The sequence below is a fragment of the Bos javanicus genome, chromosome 11, assembly GCF_032452875.1.
Source record: "Bos javanicus breed banteng chromosome 11, ARS-OSU_banteng_1.0, whole genome shotgun sequence".
In the NCBI taxonomy this organism is placed as follows: domain Eukaryota; kingdom Metazoa; phylum Chordata; class Mammalia; order Artiodactyla; family Bovidae; genus Bos; species Bos javanicus.
This window is the reverse complement of record NC_083878.1, coordinates 85,933,950-85,948,936: the sequence shown is the minus strand read 5'-3', so window position 1 is coordinate 85,948,936 and position 14,987 is coordinate 85,933,950. Positions and strand designations below refer to the sequence as shown.

The 14,987-nt window shown below is 48.9% G+C and overlaps 1 protein-coding gene across 1 annotated transcript; it reads right to left on the bottom strand.

Annotated features, from left to right (window-relative positions):
• Window positions 1-6,664: 6,664 nt before the first annotated feature.
• On the bottom strand, window positions 6,665-14,313 carry NTSR2 (neurotensin receptor 2). Its single transcript, XM_061433291.1, is given in 5 exon segments — window positions 6,665-7,008; window positions 7,010-7,184; window positions 8,349-8,439; window positions 10,500-10,749; window positions 13,647-14,313. Coding segments are annotated over 5 exon segments (1,170 nt in total). The 5' UTR covers window positions 14,271-14,313; the 3' UTR covers window positions 6,665-6,978.
• Between the last annotated feature and the right edge of the window lie 674 nt (window positions 14,314-14,987).

Here is a 14,987-nt window from a genome sequence, read left to right as displayed (position 1 = left end):
CCTTCTTGAGTCTTTCATAAATGGTGGCTTCTAGGCTGCTCTTCCCGTTTTATTTGTTAATTTAAAGTTGAAAAAAAACCTAACATTCTTGTTTGTTCCAGCCTTATAAATAAAATTCATAATGCATGTATTGTTTCTTTGGTGGGAATGAATTGCAGTATCTTAGAGAACTACCTGCTTGAAATCTCAATGTGTTACAGAAAGGGTAGTTTGGGAAATAAAAGAATAAATTCTTAAAAGTAAGTGTATACTAAAATGTGCTCGTTGTTCAGCTGCTCAGTCATGTCCCACTCTTTGCAACTGCATGGACTGCAGCATGCCAGACTTCCCTGTCCTTCACTAGCTCCCTGAGTCTGTTCAAACTCGTGTCCATTGAGTCAGTGATACCATCCAATCATCTCATCCTGTGCTGCCTCCTGCCCTCAATCTTTCCCAGCATCAGGAGATCTTTTCCAATGAGTTGGCTTTTCTCATCAGGTGGCCAAAGTATTGGAGCTTTAGCATCAGCCCCTCCAGTGAATATTCAGGATTGATTTCCCTTGGGATTGACTGGTTTGCTCTCCTTGCAGCTGATGGGTTGAAGCTCAGGCTGAGAGAGTGTGGATCCCCAGGTAGGCAGGGCCCTGGGGGGCCAGGCCTTTGTGAATAAGACAAACTCACAGCAGCCCCCTCTCTGTGGCATTGTTTTGTCCCCACAGTCACTTGAGGCAGTTAATAGCAGATATGAGCTCCCTAGGACAATACAAAAATAAACTCACAAGTAAAACTCATAACAAAAATAAAGGAAATGTTATAAGGGAGGAGGTGATAACCTCCATAATGAGTCAGTACAGCAAACAATCCTATAAAACAAGTGTAATTAAATTCAGGGGAAAAGATGGTGTTGTATCCAGGACCAAAAAAAACACAGCAATTACAGATCTTGGAAGTTAAAACCTCAGTGGGCAGATGAAATAGACCAGCTCAAGAGTGAAACAGACAGCTGGGAGGTGAGCCGAAAAAAGTCTAGAGGACAGCACAAGGAATGTTCCCAATCTCTGCTCACCCTTTACTTCTTCCTCCGTTCACTGCGTATCAGCTGCGCGGCCCTCCTGGACCTCTGGGGCCACTGCCAGGCCAGTGCCCACCTCTGCCCAGGGTGCTCCTCCCCCTCACATCTGCCTGGACCCCTCCCTCACTTCCTCTGGGCCCTTAATACTCAAAAGCCACCTCCTCAGTGTCGTCATCCCTCACTGAGTGTACCAGAACACAGTGTGTTTAGTTGTCTCTGCTTTTTTTCTTGGTCTTTCCCCTTGAAAGTAGGAATTGTATGAGATAGTTTCGCTGCTCTGTTCTCAGAGCCGTGATTATGCCCAGCACATGGTGGATGCTCGTGAAATGCCCACCGAGTGAATGAATGAATCTCTTCTATCTTAGCTGATCCCAACATGGGAGCTGGGGGTGGGAGCGGTCAGTGATGGAGGAATTGATAAAATGAGGGAAATTGAGCACAAATTCTTGGTTTACTAGGGGTAGAAGTGATTAACATAATTAGTGAAAAAGGAACATTTAAACATGTGTTAAAAACATTTAGAGTAGCTGCTAAAAGGGAAAAACTGGATGGCCAACACCTTAAACATCAAAGGGAAAATCAGCACTGACAAAATCAGTGTAGGAGTTGAGTGGGCTGGGGAGGGGAAGGGGGTAAAAAGCAAGAAAACTTGGGGAATAAAGAACATATCTAAAACTATCAATAATGAAATTAATTTTCTTGACTCAGATTGTGTCAAGAAAGCTAATCAGACTAGGACTTCATATTTAAAAATTAAATAGGCAATAGGATGTTTTAAGTTAAAGTCCCAGGTTCTACTCAGGGTGATAAGACTGTCCCCAAACTTTGTAAAAATGCCAACTATGAAATATGAATAACTCTGAGAAATATGAGAAGGGGTAAATTGTGTAATCAGAAGGGGAGACTAGTACATCTCTTGCAGAAGTAGAGAAAGAAGACTCAGAGAAATGAGAGTTGGTCTACAGTAATTAGCCTTCAAAGAGGAGAGGATTCTTGTATAATAAAAATTCCAGAAAATGTTCTAGGATGGATAGTAGTGATGGTTGCATACATCGTGAAAGTGCTAATTTTTATGTGTACATAAACACAATTAAAAACTCTCCCAGAACCTTGGGAAATATGGAATCCTGTACTTCTGCAAGGCCAGATAACAGTCACCCCAAAACCAGATAACGATAGTAAGTTCACACCAATAATACTGATTCTTTTTTCCTGAATGCTTTCAGCAATCTAAGACTCTTGCAATAAAGGAGGAGAAATCGTGCTCCATTTATATGGAGCAACATCGAGCAACATTTATATGGATGTCAGTGTTCTCAACACAGGATGTGGCAGTGCAGAGGGCATGGAATCTGAAACTGGGAGACTTGGGTTCGCTTCTTGGTTCCTTTGCCAAGTCAACCAGCTCCATATGTTAGCTATGAAATCAGCAACAGTGAGTAGCAAATTTTTTTCACCATATTCTATGGTTATGTATTTTACTAGATGACTAAATGTCCATTATTTCATTTAATCATCACAATTAACACTTGAAGTAGATCATTGGTATCATTTTACACAAAAGAAACTAGGGCTCAGAAAGGCTAGGTGACTCCTCTGAGATCACACAGGTCTCAGGTGACAAAATGAATCTAGATTCATCCCTGCGTGTAAGGACAGTTCCATTAACATCACAGCTGCTTCTTATTTTGAGTCATTTACTCCCACCAAATGCTGTATATTAGTAGGTGCTGTTGGCTTCTAAGACTCTGTGCAATGAAAAATACTGATCCCAAATTTTCTCACTGAGAGGAGAGGTGTTGGGTTGCCTGTTGAAGGCGGTTCTGGGTTCATGCATGTACCACAGGCAGCACATAAGTACCATCCAGAGTCCAGGAAATCCCCAGCATCAAGGTTTAGAAACCACTTCCAATAAAGGTGTCTGTACTAAACCTCTCAGGTCTGGCTTCAGATTCTGCAGACAGCCCTCATTTCAGGGAAAACCATGAACCAAGGGCAAGTCCAGTGTCCACAGCTGCTGTTTCTTTTTCAGTCTACTGGCTTAAGAAGACTTCCAGCTCAAAAGGAATTAGCATTTTAATTAGTGAAACAGTTGGAAAGGCCAGTACAGAGTTTTCAAGTCCTTCAGGTCTAGAGGAGAAACAGAAATTCTGTGACTGCATTTGTCATTCGCCGAATAGACTGTCCCAGTTTCCTTGTGCCTTTTCTTCTAGAACTCTGGCGAGCAGCAGTTTTTCTCTCTTAGGATCTTTACTCTATGCAAGGTTTTTCCTTGGGTGGCAATCCACCCTGCCAGAAAGAGTGGGCTTTAGGTGGTGCTGAGTGGAATTGTGTTCCCCAAAATGATATATTGAAGTCCTAAGGAGAGTGAAAAAATTGGCTTAAAGCTCAGCATTCAGAAAACTAAGATCATGGCATCCGGTCCCATCACTTCATGGGAAATAGATGGGGAAACAGTGACAGACTTTATTTTTCTGGGCTCCAAAATCACTACAGATGGTGACTGCAGCCATGAAATTAAAAGATGCTTACTCCTTGGAAGAAAAGTTATGACCAACTTAGACAGCATATTAAAAAGCAGAGACATTACTTTGCCAACAAAGGTCCGTCTAGTCAAGGCTATGGTTTTTCCATTAGTCATGTATGGATGTGAGAGTTGGACTGTAAAGAAAGCTGAGTGCGAAAGAATTGATGCTTTTGAACTGTGGTGTTGGAGAAGACTCTTGAGAGTCCCTTGGACTGCAAGGAGATCCAACCAGTCCATCCTAAAGGAAATCAGTCCTGAATATTCAAAGTTTTAAAGCTGAAACTCCAATACTTTGGCCACCTGATGCGAAGAGCTGACTTATTTGAAAAGACCCTGATGCTGGGAAAGATTGAAGGCGGGAGGAGAAGGGGATGACAGAGGATAAGATGGTTGGACGGCATCACCAACTCAATGGACATGAGTTTGAGTGAACTCCGGGAGTTGGTGATGGACAGGGAGGCCTGGCGTGCTGCAGTCCATGCGGTCGCAAAGAATCAGATACGACTGAGCGACTGAACTGAACCTTCAGTCCTTCAGTATGTGAATTTAATTGGAAATAGAGTTGTTGCTGATGTAGTTAGTTGAAATGAGATCATGTTGGAGTCAAGTCGACTCCTAATCTACTTGTAAGTGGTGTCTTTATAAGAGAAAGAAACACAGGAAGAATGCCATGGGCCCATGGACACAGACTGGAGTGGTCTATCTACATGTTAAGGAATTCCAAGGATTGCTGGGGACCATCAGAAGCTGAAGACAAAGATTCTTTACTAGAGCTCCAGAGATGGGCCTTTAAGATCAGATCACAGGACTTCCCAGATGACTCAGTGGTAAAGAACCTGCCTGCCAGTACAGGAGATGCAGGTTCGATCCCTGCCCAGAGAAGGAAACCCACTCCAGTATTCTTGCCAGAACCCCATGGACAGAGGAATGTGGTGGGCTACAGTCCATGTCATCTCAAAGAGTTGTACATGGTTTAGTGACTGACCAAAAACAACAGGGGCATCACCGACTCAGTGGACATGAGTTTGAGCAAGCTCTAGGAGATGGTGAAGGACAGGGAAGCCTGGCGTGCTGCAATTCATGGGGTCATAAAGAGTCAGACATGACTGAGCAACTTAACAACAACAACCACAGGCGCCCTCAGCCAGTGCCACAGCCCAGCCACGCAGGGCAGAGAGGGGCTGCCCCTGCACATGCCCATCTGGGGCATGTCCTTGTCCATCCACCGGGCAGCCTTATGCCCGACTGCAGAGCCACCTGACGGGAGGTCCCCGAGACCAGCGCTGGGCGACTCCTTTCCAGGACGTCCTTCTTCCCCGACAAGGAGGGTGGTTGGCTCTGTGCAGGCTCCCCGTGAGGCGTATGTCATCGCCTCTGGCCTTTTCTCACAGCCTCTGGGGCTGGGGGCTGGGACAGTCGCCTCCCAGCCACACAGCGCTCCCTGTACAGCACCCCGGGCCGTGTGCCCTGCCTGGGCCTTCCTCCTCCAGCCGCACGTCCTGTCTTCCTTTGCCTATTCCAGCTTCTCACTTCAAACAAGGTGCCCATCCAGGTGTGTGTGTGTAGTGTGTTGATTTGTCAAGTATGTATGTGTCAAGTATGTGGTGTGATACATGTGCATGCATGTGTGTGCACATGGTGCGTGTGTGGTGTGTCTGTGTGCACGTGGTGTGTCTGTGTGACTGTGTACACATGGTGTGTGTCGTGTATCTGTGATTGTGTGCATGCGGTGTGTGTGGTGTGTCTGTGATTGTGTGCACGCGCGTGTGTGGTGTGTCTGTGTGATTGTGCACACATGGTGTGTGTGGTGTATCTGTGTGGTTGTGTGCATGTGGTGTGTGTGGTGTGTCCTTGTGATTGTGTGCATGCACATGTGTGGTATGTCTGTGTGTGTGTACATGCTGTGTCTGTGCACACGTGTGTGTGGTGTATCTGTGATTGTGTGCATGTGGTGTGTGTGGTGTGTCTGTGTGATTGTGTGTACGTGGTGTGTCTGTGTGATTGTGCACACATGGTGTGTGTGGTGTATCTGTGTGATTGTGTGTATGTGGTATGTCTGTGTGATTGTGCACACATGGTGTGTGTGGTGTATCTGTGATTGTGTGCATGTGGTGTGTGTGGTGTGTTTATGTGATTGTGCACATGTGTGTGTGGTGTGTCTGTGTGATTGTGTGTACATGGTGTGTCTGTGTGATTGTGCACACGTGTGTGTGGTGTATCTGTGTGTGCGTGTGGTGTGTGTGGTGTGTCTGTGTGCACACGTGTGTGTGTGGTGTGTCTGTGTGATTGTATGTGGTATGTCTGATTGTGCTGTGTGCGTGTGGTTTGTCTGTGTGATTGCATACACATGGTGTGTGTGTGGTGTGTCTGTGATTATGCACACGTGGTGCGTGTGGTGTGTCTGTGTGATTGTGTGCACGTGATGTGTGTGCACAGGTGCTGGTTCTGACATGAACCAGGTGGGTGATGGTGGATCAGGAGTTGGACTCAGTTCGGAGAAACATCAACACAGTTCATCAGAAAGAACCTCTTCTGGGTCTTTCTAGTCTGCGCCCCAGTATTCTCTTCCTGCCCCTTCGCAGGCCTGTGGCTTCAACAGCTTCTAGACACTCATAGGAAAACCATCCTTTCTCAGGCCTCACAAGGCTTCAGGAGCAAGGCTGGCGTGTCAAGCCTATGCAGACAGGGGAGGGGATGGGGTTTGTGGAGGACTGGAGGGAGCCTGCCTGGACGAGAAGAGCGGAAGTGCAGCTCTTCTGAACACCATGCTGGCTGGAGAGCGTCTGCAGGGCTGTCCTTTAGAGCAGGTGGACATGCAGGCCAGAGAGGAGGGGGGCAGCTGGTGACCACAGGCTCTCCAAAGTACACAGAACACCCTGGTAAGGTGAATAGCTGCTCCCTTACTGGGAAAGACTAGAGGATTTTACTATGACTTATGTGACCTAACAATGCTCTGGGTGCTGTGGATTTGTCATTTGTGGAAATTCATGGGACGTCTGAGCCCACAACCTGTAAAAGCTGGTAGACTTCTAGGAGAGCAGAGAAAAAAGAAATAATAGTAGTAATAACAGTAGCAACAAAAACAATGGCAGCGAAAATATATTCTTTATTACGCTCTAGGCACTAAGCATGTAGTCGTCAGACAGCATGAAAAGACGGGTATTATTCATCTCCTTCATACAGATGAGGAGACTGAGGCTAAGAGGGCAAGTGACTTGCCTGCAGGTACACAGCTGGTAAGCAGCAGAGCTGGGCTCCCTTTAGGTCCACCTGATCACGCGGCTTGACTTATTAGCGTTGAAATTGCTGAGCACTAGAGGGCTAGGCACTCAGGGTTGTTCTGCTCATTATTCAATTTCATCCAGGCTGGGGTTCCTGGGGGAGCCCCAGAGCTGTAAGCTTAACCCACTTGGGCGGGGCTCCGGGGTCCCTGGGGGGAATGACTCCATGGGGTGGTGCTCTAGACACAGGGAGCCGAGGGCCTCCAGGAAGAGTTTTCTGAAGGAGGAGGACACCGCGTTGTACAGGACAGGGGTCACTGCCGAGCTGACGTAGAAGAGCGTGTTGGTCACCATGTAGAAGTAGTGATAGAAATCATAGAGCTTGCTGGAAGGGAAACCCGGAAGGCTGGTTAGAGGGCCTGCTGCCTGCCCGCCGGGTCCTCCCCTTCCTGTTGGGAGCCAGGTCAGGAGGGCCTGCTTCCTGCTTTCGAGAAGCACAACGTGCATTCAAGAAACGTTCCATCAGCACTGGCTGCCCTTGGCTGCCACACTCCACCCAGCATCGGAGTTCCTGTTCCTGGCTGCCAGGCCCAGCTGCCCGCAGAATGAAAAGCACACCTACTGATGGACAGAGACCATCGTCCAGGCTCTCGAGGCGTGGGGAGCCTTGTGCTGCTGCATGAGGTCAAGACATGGCTTCATGATGGGGACAGAGGCATTCTGAGAATTCCCTGGCTGCCTTGGGAAGGGCTGCACCTGTGTGCATGTTGGTGTGTGTGTGTGTGTGCATGCTTGTGTATGCGTGCACTTGTGTGTGTGTTTGTGTGTGTGCACTCTCATATATGTGCACATGTGTCCGAGCTTGTGCATGTGTGCGCACACTTGTGCATATGTGTGCGTGCACTTGTGTTTGTGTGTGCGCGCTTGTATGTGTACACCTGTGTGCCTGTGCTTGTGCATATGTGTGTGTGTACTTGTGTGTCTGTGTGTAGGGGAAATTGCAGCTCTCAAGAACCAGTCATCTGTTGACACAGCTATTTCCTTGGAGGCCACATAGGATCTCTCTCCTCTCAGATGTCTGACTTTGGCTTATCATCAGGGTGCGGTGATTTCCAAAAGGAAGAGAAGGGATTCTCAGCTTGGGTTTTCTCCCAATGTGTCATGAAATGGGTGTGCACGCTCTCATCTCTAAGCAGCCTCTATTAGCTCGTGGAATCCCAGCTCTGAGGCCTCCTCCCTCTCTCCCTCCTTGTGAGAACATGGCCTTCGCCCTGCTCCCTACCTGCAGGCAGCTCTCCATCCCGGAGTCAGGAGGCTGGAAGCCCTGACTGCCACTCACACGGCCTGAGAAGTTCAGAGAGTTTTCTACATAATGCTTGGTTCCCCACCCTGAACTGGAAACTTTTGGGATAACAGACTGGGCAGGGCCAGCTAGAATGGAGGCCAGAGTTCTGGAGAGGCCAGCAACCAGGGGCTTCCCCTGGAGAGCGCAGGCAATCCCAGCCCCATGCCATGCCCCCCATGAGCTGGGGTTCCTCCCCTCACTCACTCGGTCCACCGTTCGTCAGGGACGTAGCAGTACATGAGCCTGCGGACGTGGTACGGCATCCAGCAGACGACATACACGGCCACAATGGCTCCTGCAGGACAGGTGGGGAGAGAGACAGACAGCAAACACATTAGCGGTTATGCAGCTCTGGGGGGGCGGAAGCTGCCCGAGGTGACAACAGTGTTTCCTGAGAGTTTGTTCCTGGAGTCTAGGGGTTGGCAGGAAACTTTGAGGTTATCTGGCACACTCTTGTCTGGAAAGAAAGTGAAGGTGAAAGTTGCTCAGTCGTGTCCAACTCTTTGCAACCCCATGGACTATACAGTTCATGGAATTCTCCAGGCCAGAGTACTGGAGTGGGCAACCTTTCTCTTCTCCAGGGGATCTTCCCAACCCAGGTCTCCGGCATTGCAGGCTGATTCTTTACCAACTGAGGTATTAGGAAAGCCCCACTCTTGTCTGGATCTGTCCCTAAACCTACTGTTACCCTGTCCTCTGAGTGAGTGTCCACTTTAATCCTAACTGGTCCACTGATGTGCTTCTAGAAACTTCTACAACATCTATAACCTCCTGGCCACTAGAATATACTCCTAACTCAGGATTGGATATTCCCCCTTGGTCGTCTAACTGCATAGATGTGTGTGCATGTGTGCATGCTAAGTCGCTTCAGTCATGTCTGACTCTGCAACCCAATGGACTGTAGCCCGCCAAGCTCCTCTGTCCATGGGATTCTCCAGGCAAGAACACTAGAGTGGGTTGCCGTGCCCTTCTCCAGGGGATCTTCCCCGCTCAGGGATTGGACCCATGCCTCTGTGTCTTCTGCATTGACAGGGTTCTTTAACACTAGTGCCACCTGGGAAGCCCAACTGCATAGACAGTAGAACTCAAATGCCCTGCCTTACAAAGCCTCTCCCCTCCTGTGTCCCCTTTTTCTGGTTGATTGATGGCACCACTGTCCATCTGACACCCAAGTCATAAGCCAGAGAGTCTTCTCTTTCCAGTACTCCCAAGATCCAGTCTCTTAAAAAGTTACTCCCTAGCATCTCTCCTCTCTCCCTTTCTCCCCACCTCCACTGTGCCCACCCCAGGGGACCACATCTTCCCTCCACTGGACTGTGACAGCAGTCTCCTAACTGGCCCTATTGACCTAAACTTCTCCTCCTTCCCTTCCCTCCTTCTCCTCCTGCCCTGAGTGGCAAACCCATTCTCTAATCCACCGAGGTCCCTGGACTAGCAGCATCTACCTCAACTGGGAGTTTGTTAGAAATGTAGACTGTCAGGCACACCCAGACCAGATGCATCAGAATTTCTGGATGGGGGCCCAGGGGTCCACGTCTGACAACTCTCCCCAAGCATTCCTACGTGCATGGAAGTTTGAGAAGCACTGAACCGCCTGTCCTGCAAAACTGCCAAGCATGTATATCTCAAGAGCAAGTCCCCCTGTCATTCCTGGGCCCCGGCTCTTTCAATGATGACCCATTGTCTATGGAAAGAAGTCGAGGCATTTCACGTGCTGCTTTTGCTACTTGGCACATCACATCACACTTAGCTCTTGGATTTCAGTCCTGTGCACAAGACTGTGACATACACATGGCAGCAGAGACCCTGTCCCTTCCTCCATCCTTCTGGACCTTTGTGTGCGCCTGGATCACACAGGTGCGTGGAGAGACCTCTGCTTTCCTGTGCCTTTAAAGTTGTCCTTACAGAGCCAAGTTTGCCCAGATACTTAAACACACACACACACACACAGATCAGTGTCGCATCAGAGAAAGTGGAGAGTTAGTGGGGAACCGGATTTGGAGACCTAGCTGGCCTGCGTCCACAATGCCTGGTCAGCGGGTCCTTAAATACATTGGTTCCTTGTGTCCATCTGAACAATCAGACTCCCTGAGAAGCAGCCAGGGGTCTGTTTGTCTTTGTGTCCACCCCCCTGGAGCTGATGGGGCGGTCAGTGTACACAATTCCCATTCCTTCTTTTAATTATACTACTGTACCTTACAGAAGCCTGTTGGTGATTGTATAACTCCCCAGGGCATAGAGAAAAATGAGACCTAGATAGAGGGAGGAACTAGCTCAAGGCCATGTGGCCAGGGATTGGTGGAGACCGCCCTGGTCTGGCCCTTCCACTCTGGGCGGGGTTACCGGGAACTTAACTGAGAACTTGGATGCTGCGCCGGAGGCCACGGATCCGGCGGGAGTCCTTGTGTCTCACCAGGGCGGCCTGGTCCCCCAGGGCCAGTGTCTTCCTGTCCTCGCTCATTAGCTCCAGGCGGCTGGGGGCAGAACTGCCTGCGGCGGGAGGGGACGGCACCTGGGAGCAGAGGGCTGCCAGGTGGCTCACGGTGACCCCGTTCAGGAAAGCGGTTAATGCCAAAGGGAGCACGAAGGACACCAGCACATTCACCTGGAAAAGGTGATTCCAAGGGTTATGGCGGTCGCTCCAAGGCTTGGTGACCGCTGGTCCTCAGGTGTGCCCAAGGGCCTGGGAATCTGCAGCAACAGGAGCGGGGCTGGGGGTGAGGGTGACAGCGGATTTACAGATGCTGAGAAAATTCTCAGAAAGTAAGGGGAAAGCAGTGAAAATAGAAAAGACAAGAAAACGGGGCGTTTAGGATGCTCACTATCTAAATAATAGCCATGCTGGAAAGAAAAATAGAGAAAAGAGTGGAGGAAACTATAATGTAGGAAAAAAAAAAAACACATTTAAGAAAGTTTTCCCAGGGCTTCCTTAGTGGCTCATTGGTAAAGAATCCACTTGCCAGATGAATGGATAAGAAAGCTGTGGTACATATGCACAATGGAATATTACTCAGCTATTAAAAAGAATGCATCTGAATCAGTTCTAATGAGGTGGATGAAACTGGAGCCTATTATACAGAGTGAAGTAAGTCAGAAAGAACAACATCAATACAGTATATTAACGCCTATATATGGAGTTTAGAAAGATGGTAACGATGACCCTATATGTGAGATAGCAAAAGAGACACAGATGTAAAGAACAGACTTTTGGACTCTGTGGGAGAAGGCGAGGGTGGGATGATTTGAGAGAATAGCATTGAAACATGTATATTATCATATGTAAAATAGATCGCCAGCCCAGTTTCAATGCATGAGACAGGGTGCTCAGGGCTGGTGTACTGGGATGATCCTGACGGATGGGGTGGGGAGGGAGGTGGGAGGGGGTTTCAGGATGGGGAACACATGTACACTCATGGCTGATTCATGTCAATGTATGGCAAAAACCACCTCAATATTATAAAGTAATTAGCCTCCATTAAAATAAATAAATTAATTTTAAAAAATCCACCTGCCAGTGTAGGAGACACAGGTTTGATCTGGCAGGATCTCACATGCCACAGAGCGACTAAGCCCATGCACCGCAACTATTGAGCCTCTGCTCTAAGCCCAGGAGCCACAACTACAGGGCCCACGTGCAGCAGCTACTGAAGCCACTCTCCCTAGAGCCATCACTCTGCAACAAGAGAAGCCACGACCATGAGAAGCCCACATACAGCTATTAGGGAGTAGCCCCTGCTTGCCACAACTAGTAATAGCCCATGCATCAGTGAAGATGCAGCCCAGCCATAAATCAATAAAACTGTATTTTAAAAAAGTTTTCCCAAAATTGAGGGATATGAACTTCAAGACTGAAAGGTGTGTGGGTGCTCAGAACAATGGATGAAAATAAATCCACATCAAGGCATGTTCTTATGACATTTAGCACCTGGAGATAGAGTAGGTCTCCAAAGCTCCCAAAGGGATAAAACAGGGCATGTACAAAGGAGGGGAACCAGAATGGCCTTCAGTTCAGTTCAGTCGCTCAGTCGTGTCCAACTCTTTGCGACCCTATGGACTGCAGCACGCCAGGCCTCCCTGTCCATTGCCAACTGGCCTTAGACTCACTCAAAGCAATGAGGAAGCTAGAAAATAATGGACTGATGCTTTAAAATTTGTGAGGAAAAACAGTTTCCATCTTGTAATGTTCTGCCCAGCCATACTGTGAGAATTGAGAGGATAAAATGAAATATTTTCAGACACGTAAATTCTCAAAAAGTGTTTTTACCTTCTATGGACATTTTCTCAGGTCTCAGGAGGTTACAAGAGCATATGTTCCATCAAAATAAGCTTGTGAACCAACATAGAGGGAGACCTGGGATCCCCGAATTGGGTGTCCCCCAGAGGAGCGGAAAGATGGGGTAGCATTGGCAAGGTGCTGGAGCAGAGGAGAGGGCTCCAGACATGATTGAAAAATACAAGATGAGGTTGGTTGATTACCTGATGGGGCTCAACATATTGACAGGGTATTTATACTTCTGGTGTGTGCATGTTAAGCCACTCAGTTATGTTCAACTCTTTGCAATTTTGAAAGCAAGTGGAATGCTTTCCTGTTGCATTTTTATTCCTATTTCCACAGTTTTCCATATTCCTGTTAAGACTGAAGTTGATATATGTATTTCTTTTGAAATCCTTCATTAACATTGAATGTTTTGGCCTCTTTTTCTATCTGTACAATGACCCAATAAACTAGTTGTTCTTGTCATGGGGCTAAATATCACTAGTTTGGGTGATAATAGAAAAGCAGAAAACTGGGTGGGTCATGAAATCTACATTTTGTTACCTGCTCTCCAGGTAATTCTTAAACCCAATCACGTTTGCTCACCACTCCTGCAAGACTGGGAAGACTTGAGTCAATCTTGAGTTCAAATCTGGAATTCTCTTTATTTTTTTATTGAGATATAGTTGGTTTACAATACTGTTAGTTTCAGGTATATAGCAAAGTGATTCAGTTACACATACATACATATATATTTTTCAGATTATTTTCCATATAGCTTATTCCAAGATATTGACTATAATTCCCTGTGCTATACAGCAAATCTTTGTTGCTTGCCTATTTTATATATAGTACTTTTTATCTGTTAATCCCATAGTCCCAATTTATCCCCGGTCTCTCCCTCCCTTTCCCCTTTGATCACCATAAGTTTATTTTCTAGGTCTGAGGGTCTGTTTCTGTTTTGCATTTAGTCATTTATATTATGCTTTAGATTCCACATATAAACGATATCGTGTAATATTTGTCTTTCTCTGACTTACCTTCACTCAGCATGATAATCTCTAGGTCCATCCGTGTCGCCACAAAATGGCATTATTTCATTCTTGTTTGGACTTCTTTTAGTGCTTCCCTTTGGCCAAGTCTCTCCCCAAATCCTTTGTTTAATCGGGCGGTGAGACCCAACTTTCTGACTGCTCTCTAGCGTGAGAGATGAAAACATAGGCGGTGGGCTCGCTCCTCCCGCTTACCTGGACGAAGACCTGCAGGGTGGTGCGGCTCACCAGCACGGTGCACACGCGCGAGGCGGGCTCCGGCTCCCCGCCCGCCGTCTCCAGCTCGTGCTTCTGCCCCATGATGACGGCCATGGGCAGGGCCAGGCCGAGCGAGGCGGCCCAGACGACGGACAGCAGGCGGCGGGTCTTGCGCGGAGTCAGCAGGCTTCGGGCGCGCAGGGGCTGGCACACGGCCAGGCAGCGCTCGGCGCTCAGGCTGGCCACGCTGAGCACCGTGGCGTAGGCGCACAGCTCGCGCACGAAGTAGTAGGCGCGGCAGCCCAGGTCTCCGAAGACCCAGGGGTAGTGGAACCACACGAAGTTGTAGAGCTCCATGGGCATGCCGACCAGCAGCAGCAGCAGGGCGGAGAGCGCCAGGCTGAGCACGTGGCAGCGCAGGCGCCCCGGGGGCCCGGCCCGCGCCTTCAGCACCACGTGCACGGACAGCGCATTGCCCGCCGTGCCCAGCGCGAAGATGAGCGAGTAGAGCGCGGTGAACAGCACCTTGGCCCAGAGGCGCGTGTCCACGCCCAGCCGCGCGTCCAGGCTCAGCGCGGGCCCGGGGCTGGGTCCCGGGGCCCGCGGGCTGCCAGTCTCCATCGTGTTCCCGAGACTGCGCTCCCTCCCTCTCCCTGCCCGGAGACTGGGCGAGCTGCCCCGTTGGCCAGCGCCTCCCCTCCTCTCTGGGAACCTCCAGAATGGGAGGACACGCCCCGTGGAGGGTGCCCCGGAGCCGGCGCAGGACCGCGAGGGTAAGCCTGTTAGCTGCGCTCACGTTTCTCAGTTCAGTTCCCTGCGGGGGAAACACGTGCCGGATGGAGGGTGGGCTCATTTTGGGGGGACCTGAGAGACAGTGAGTTGGGCCGAATGCCTCCATTTACTAGCTGTGTGACCTTGGGCAAGTTATTTTTTGTCCTCTCTCAACCCGTTTCTGCATTTAAACAATATTATCTAGACTGCAGACTTTCTGTGAAGATTGCATGGGTGAATCTGTGTCCAACTCTTTACCTGTGGCATAAGCAGGCATCCCACATGTGCCATGTGCTCTGCTGCTGCCTGTGTGTACCATCCCAGGGCAACTGATCAGAATTTGCCCACATGTCAACATTTCCCAGGTAACTCAGTGGTAAAGAATCCACCTGCAATGCAGGAGACTCAGGTTTGATCCCTGGGTTGGGAAGATCCCCTGGAGGAGGAAATGGCAACCCACTTCAGGATTCTTGCCTGGAAAATGCCATGGGTAGAGGAGTCTGGTGGGCTGTAGTCCATGGGGTCATAAAGAATCAGACACGAATGAGCATGCATGCAACATTTTGC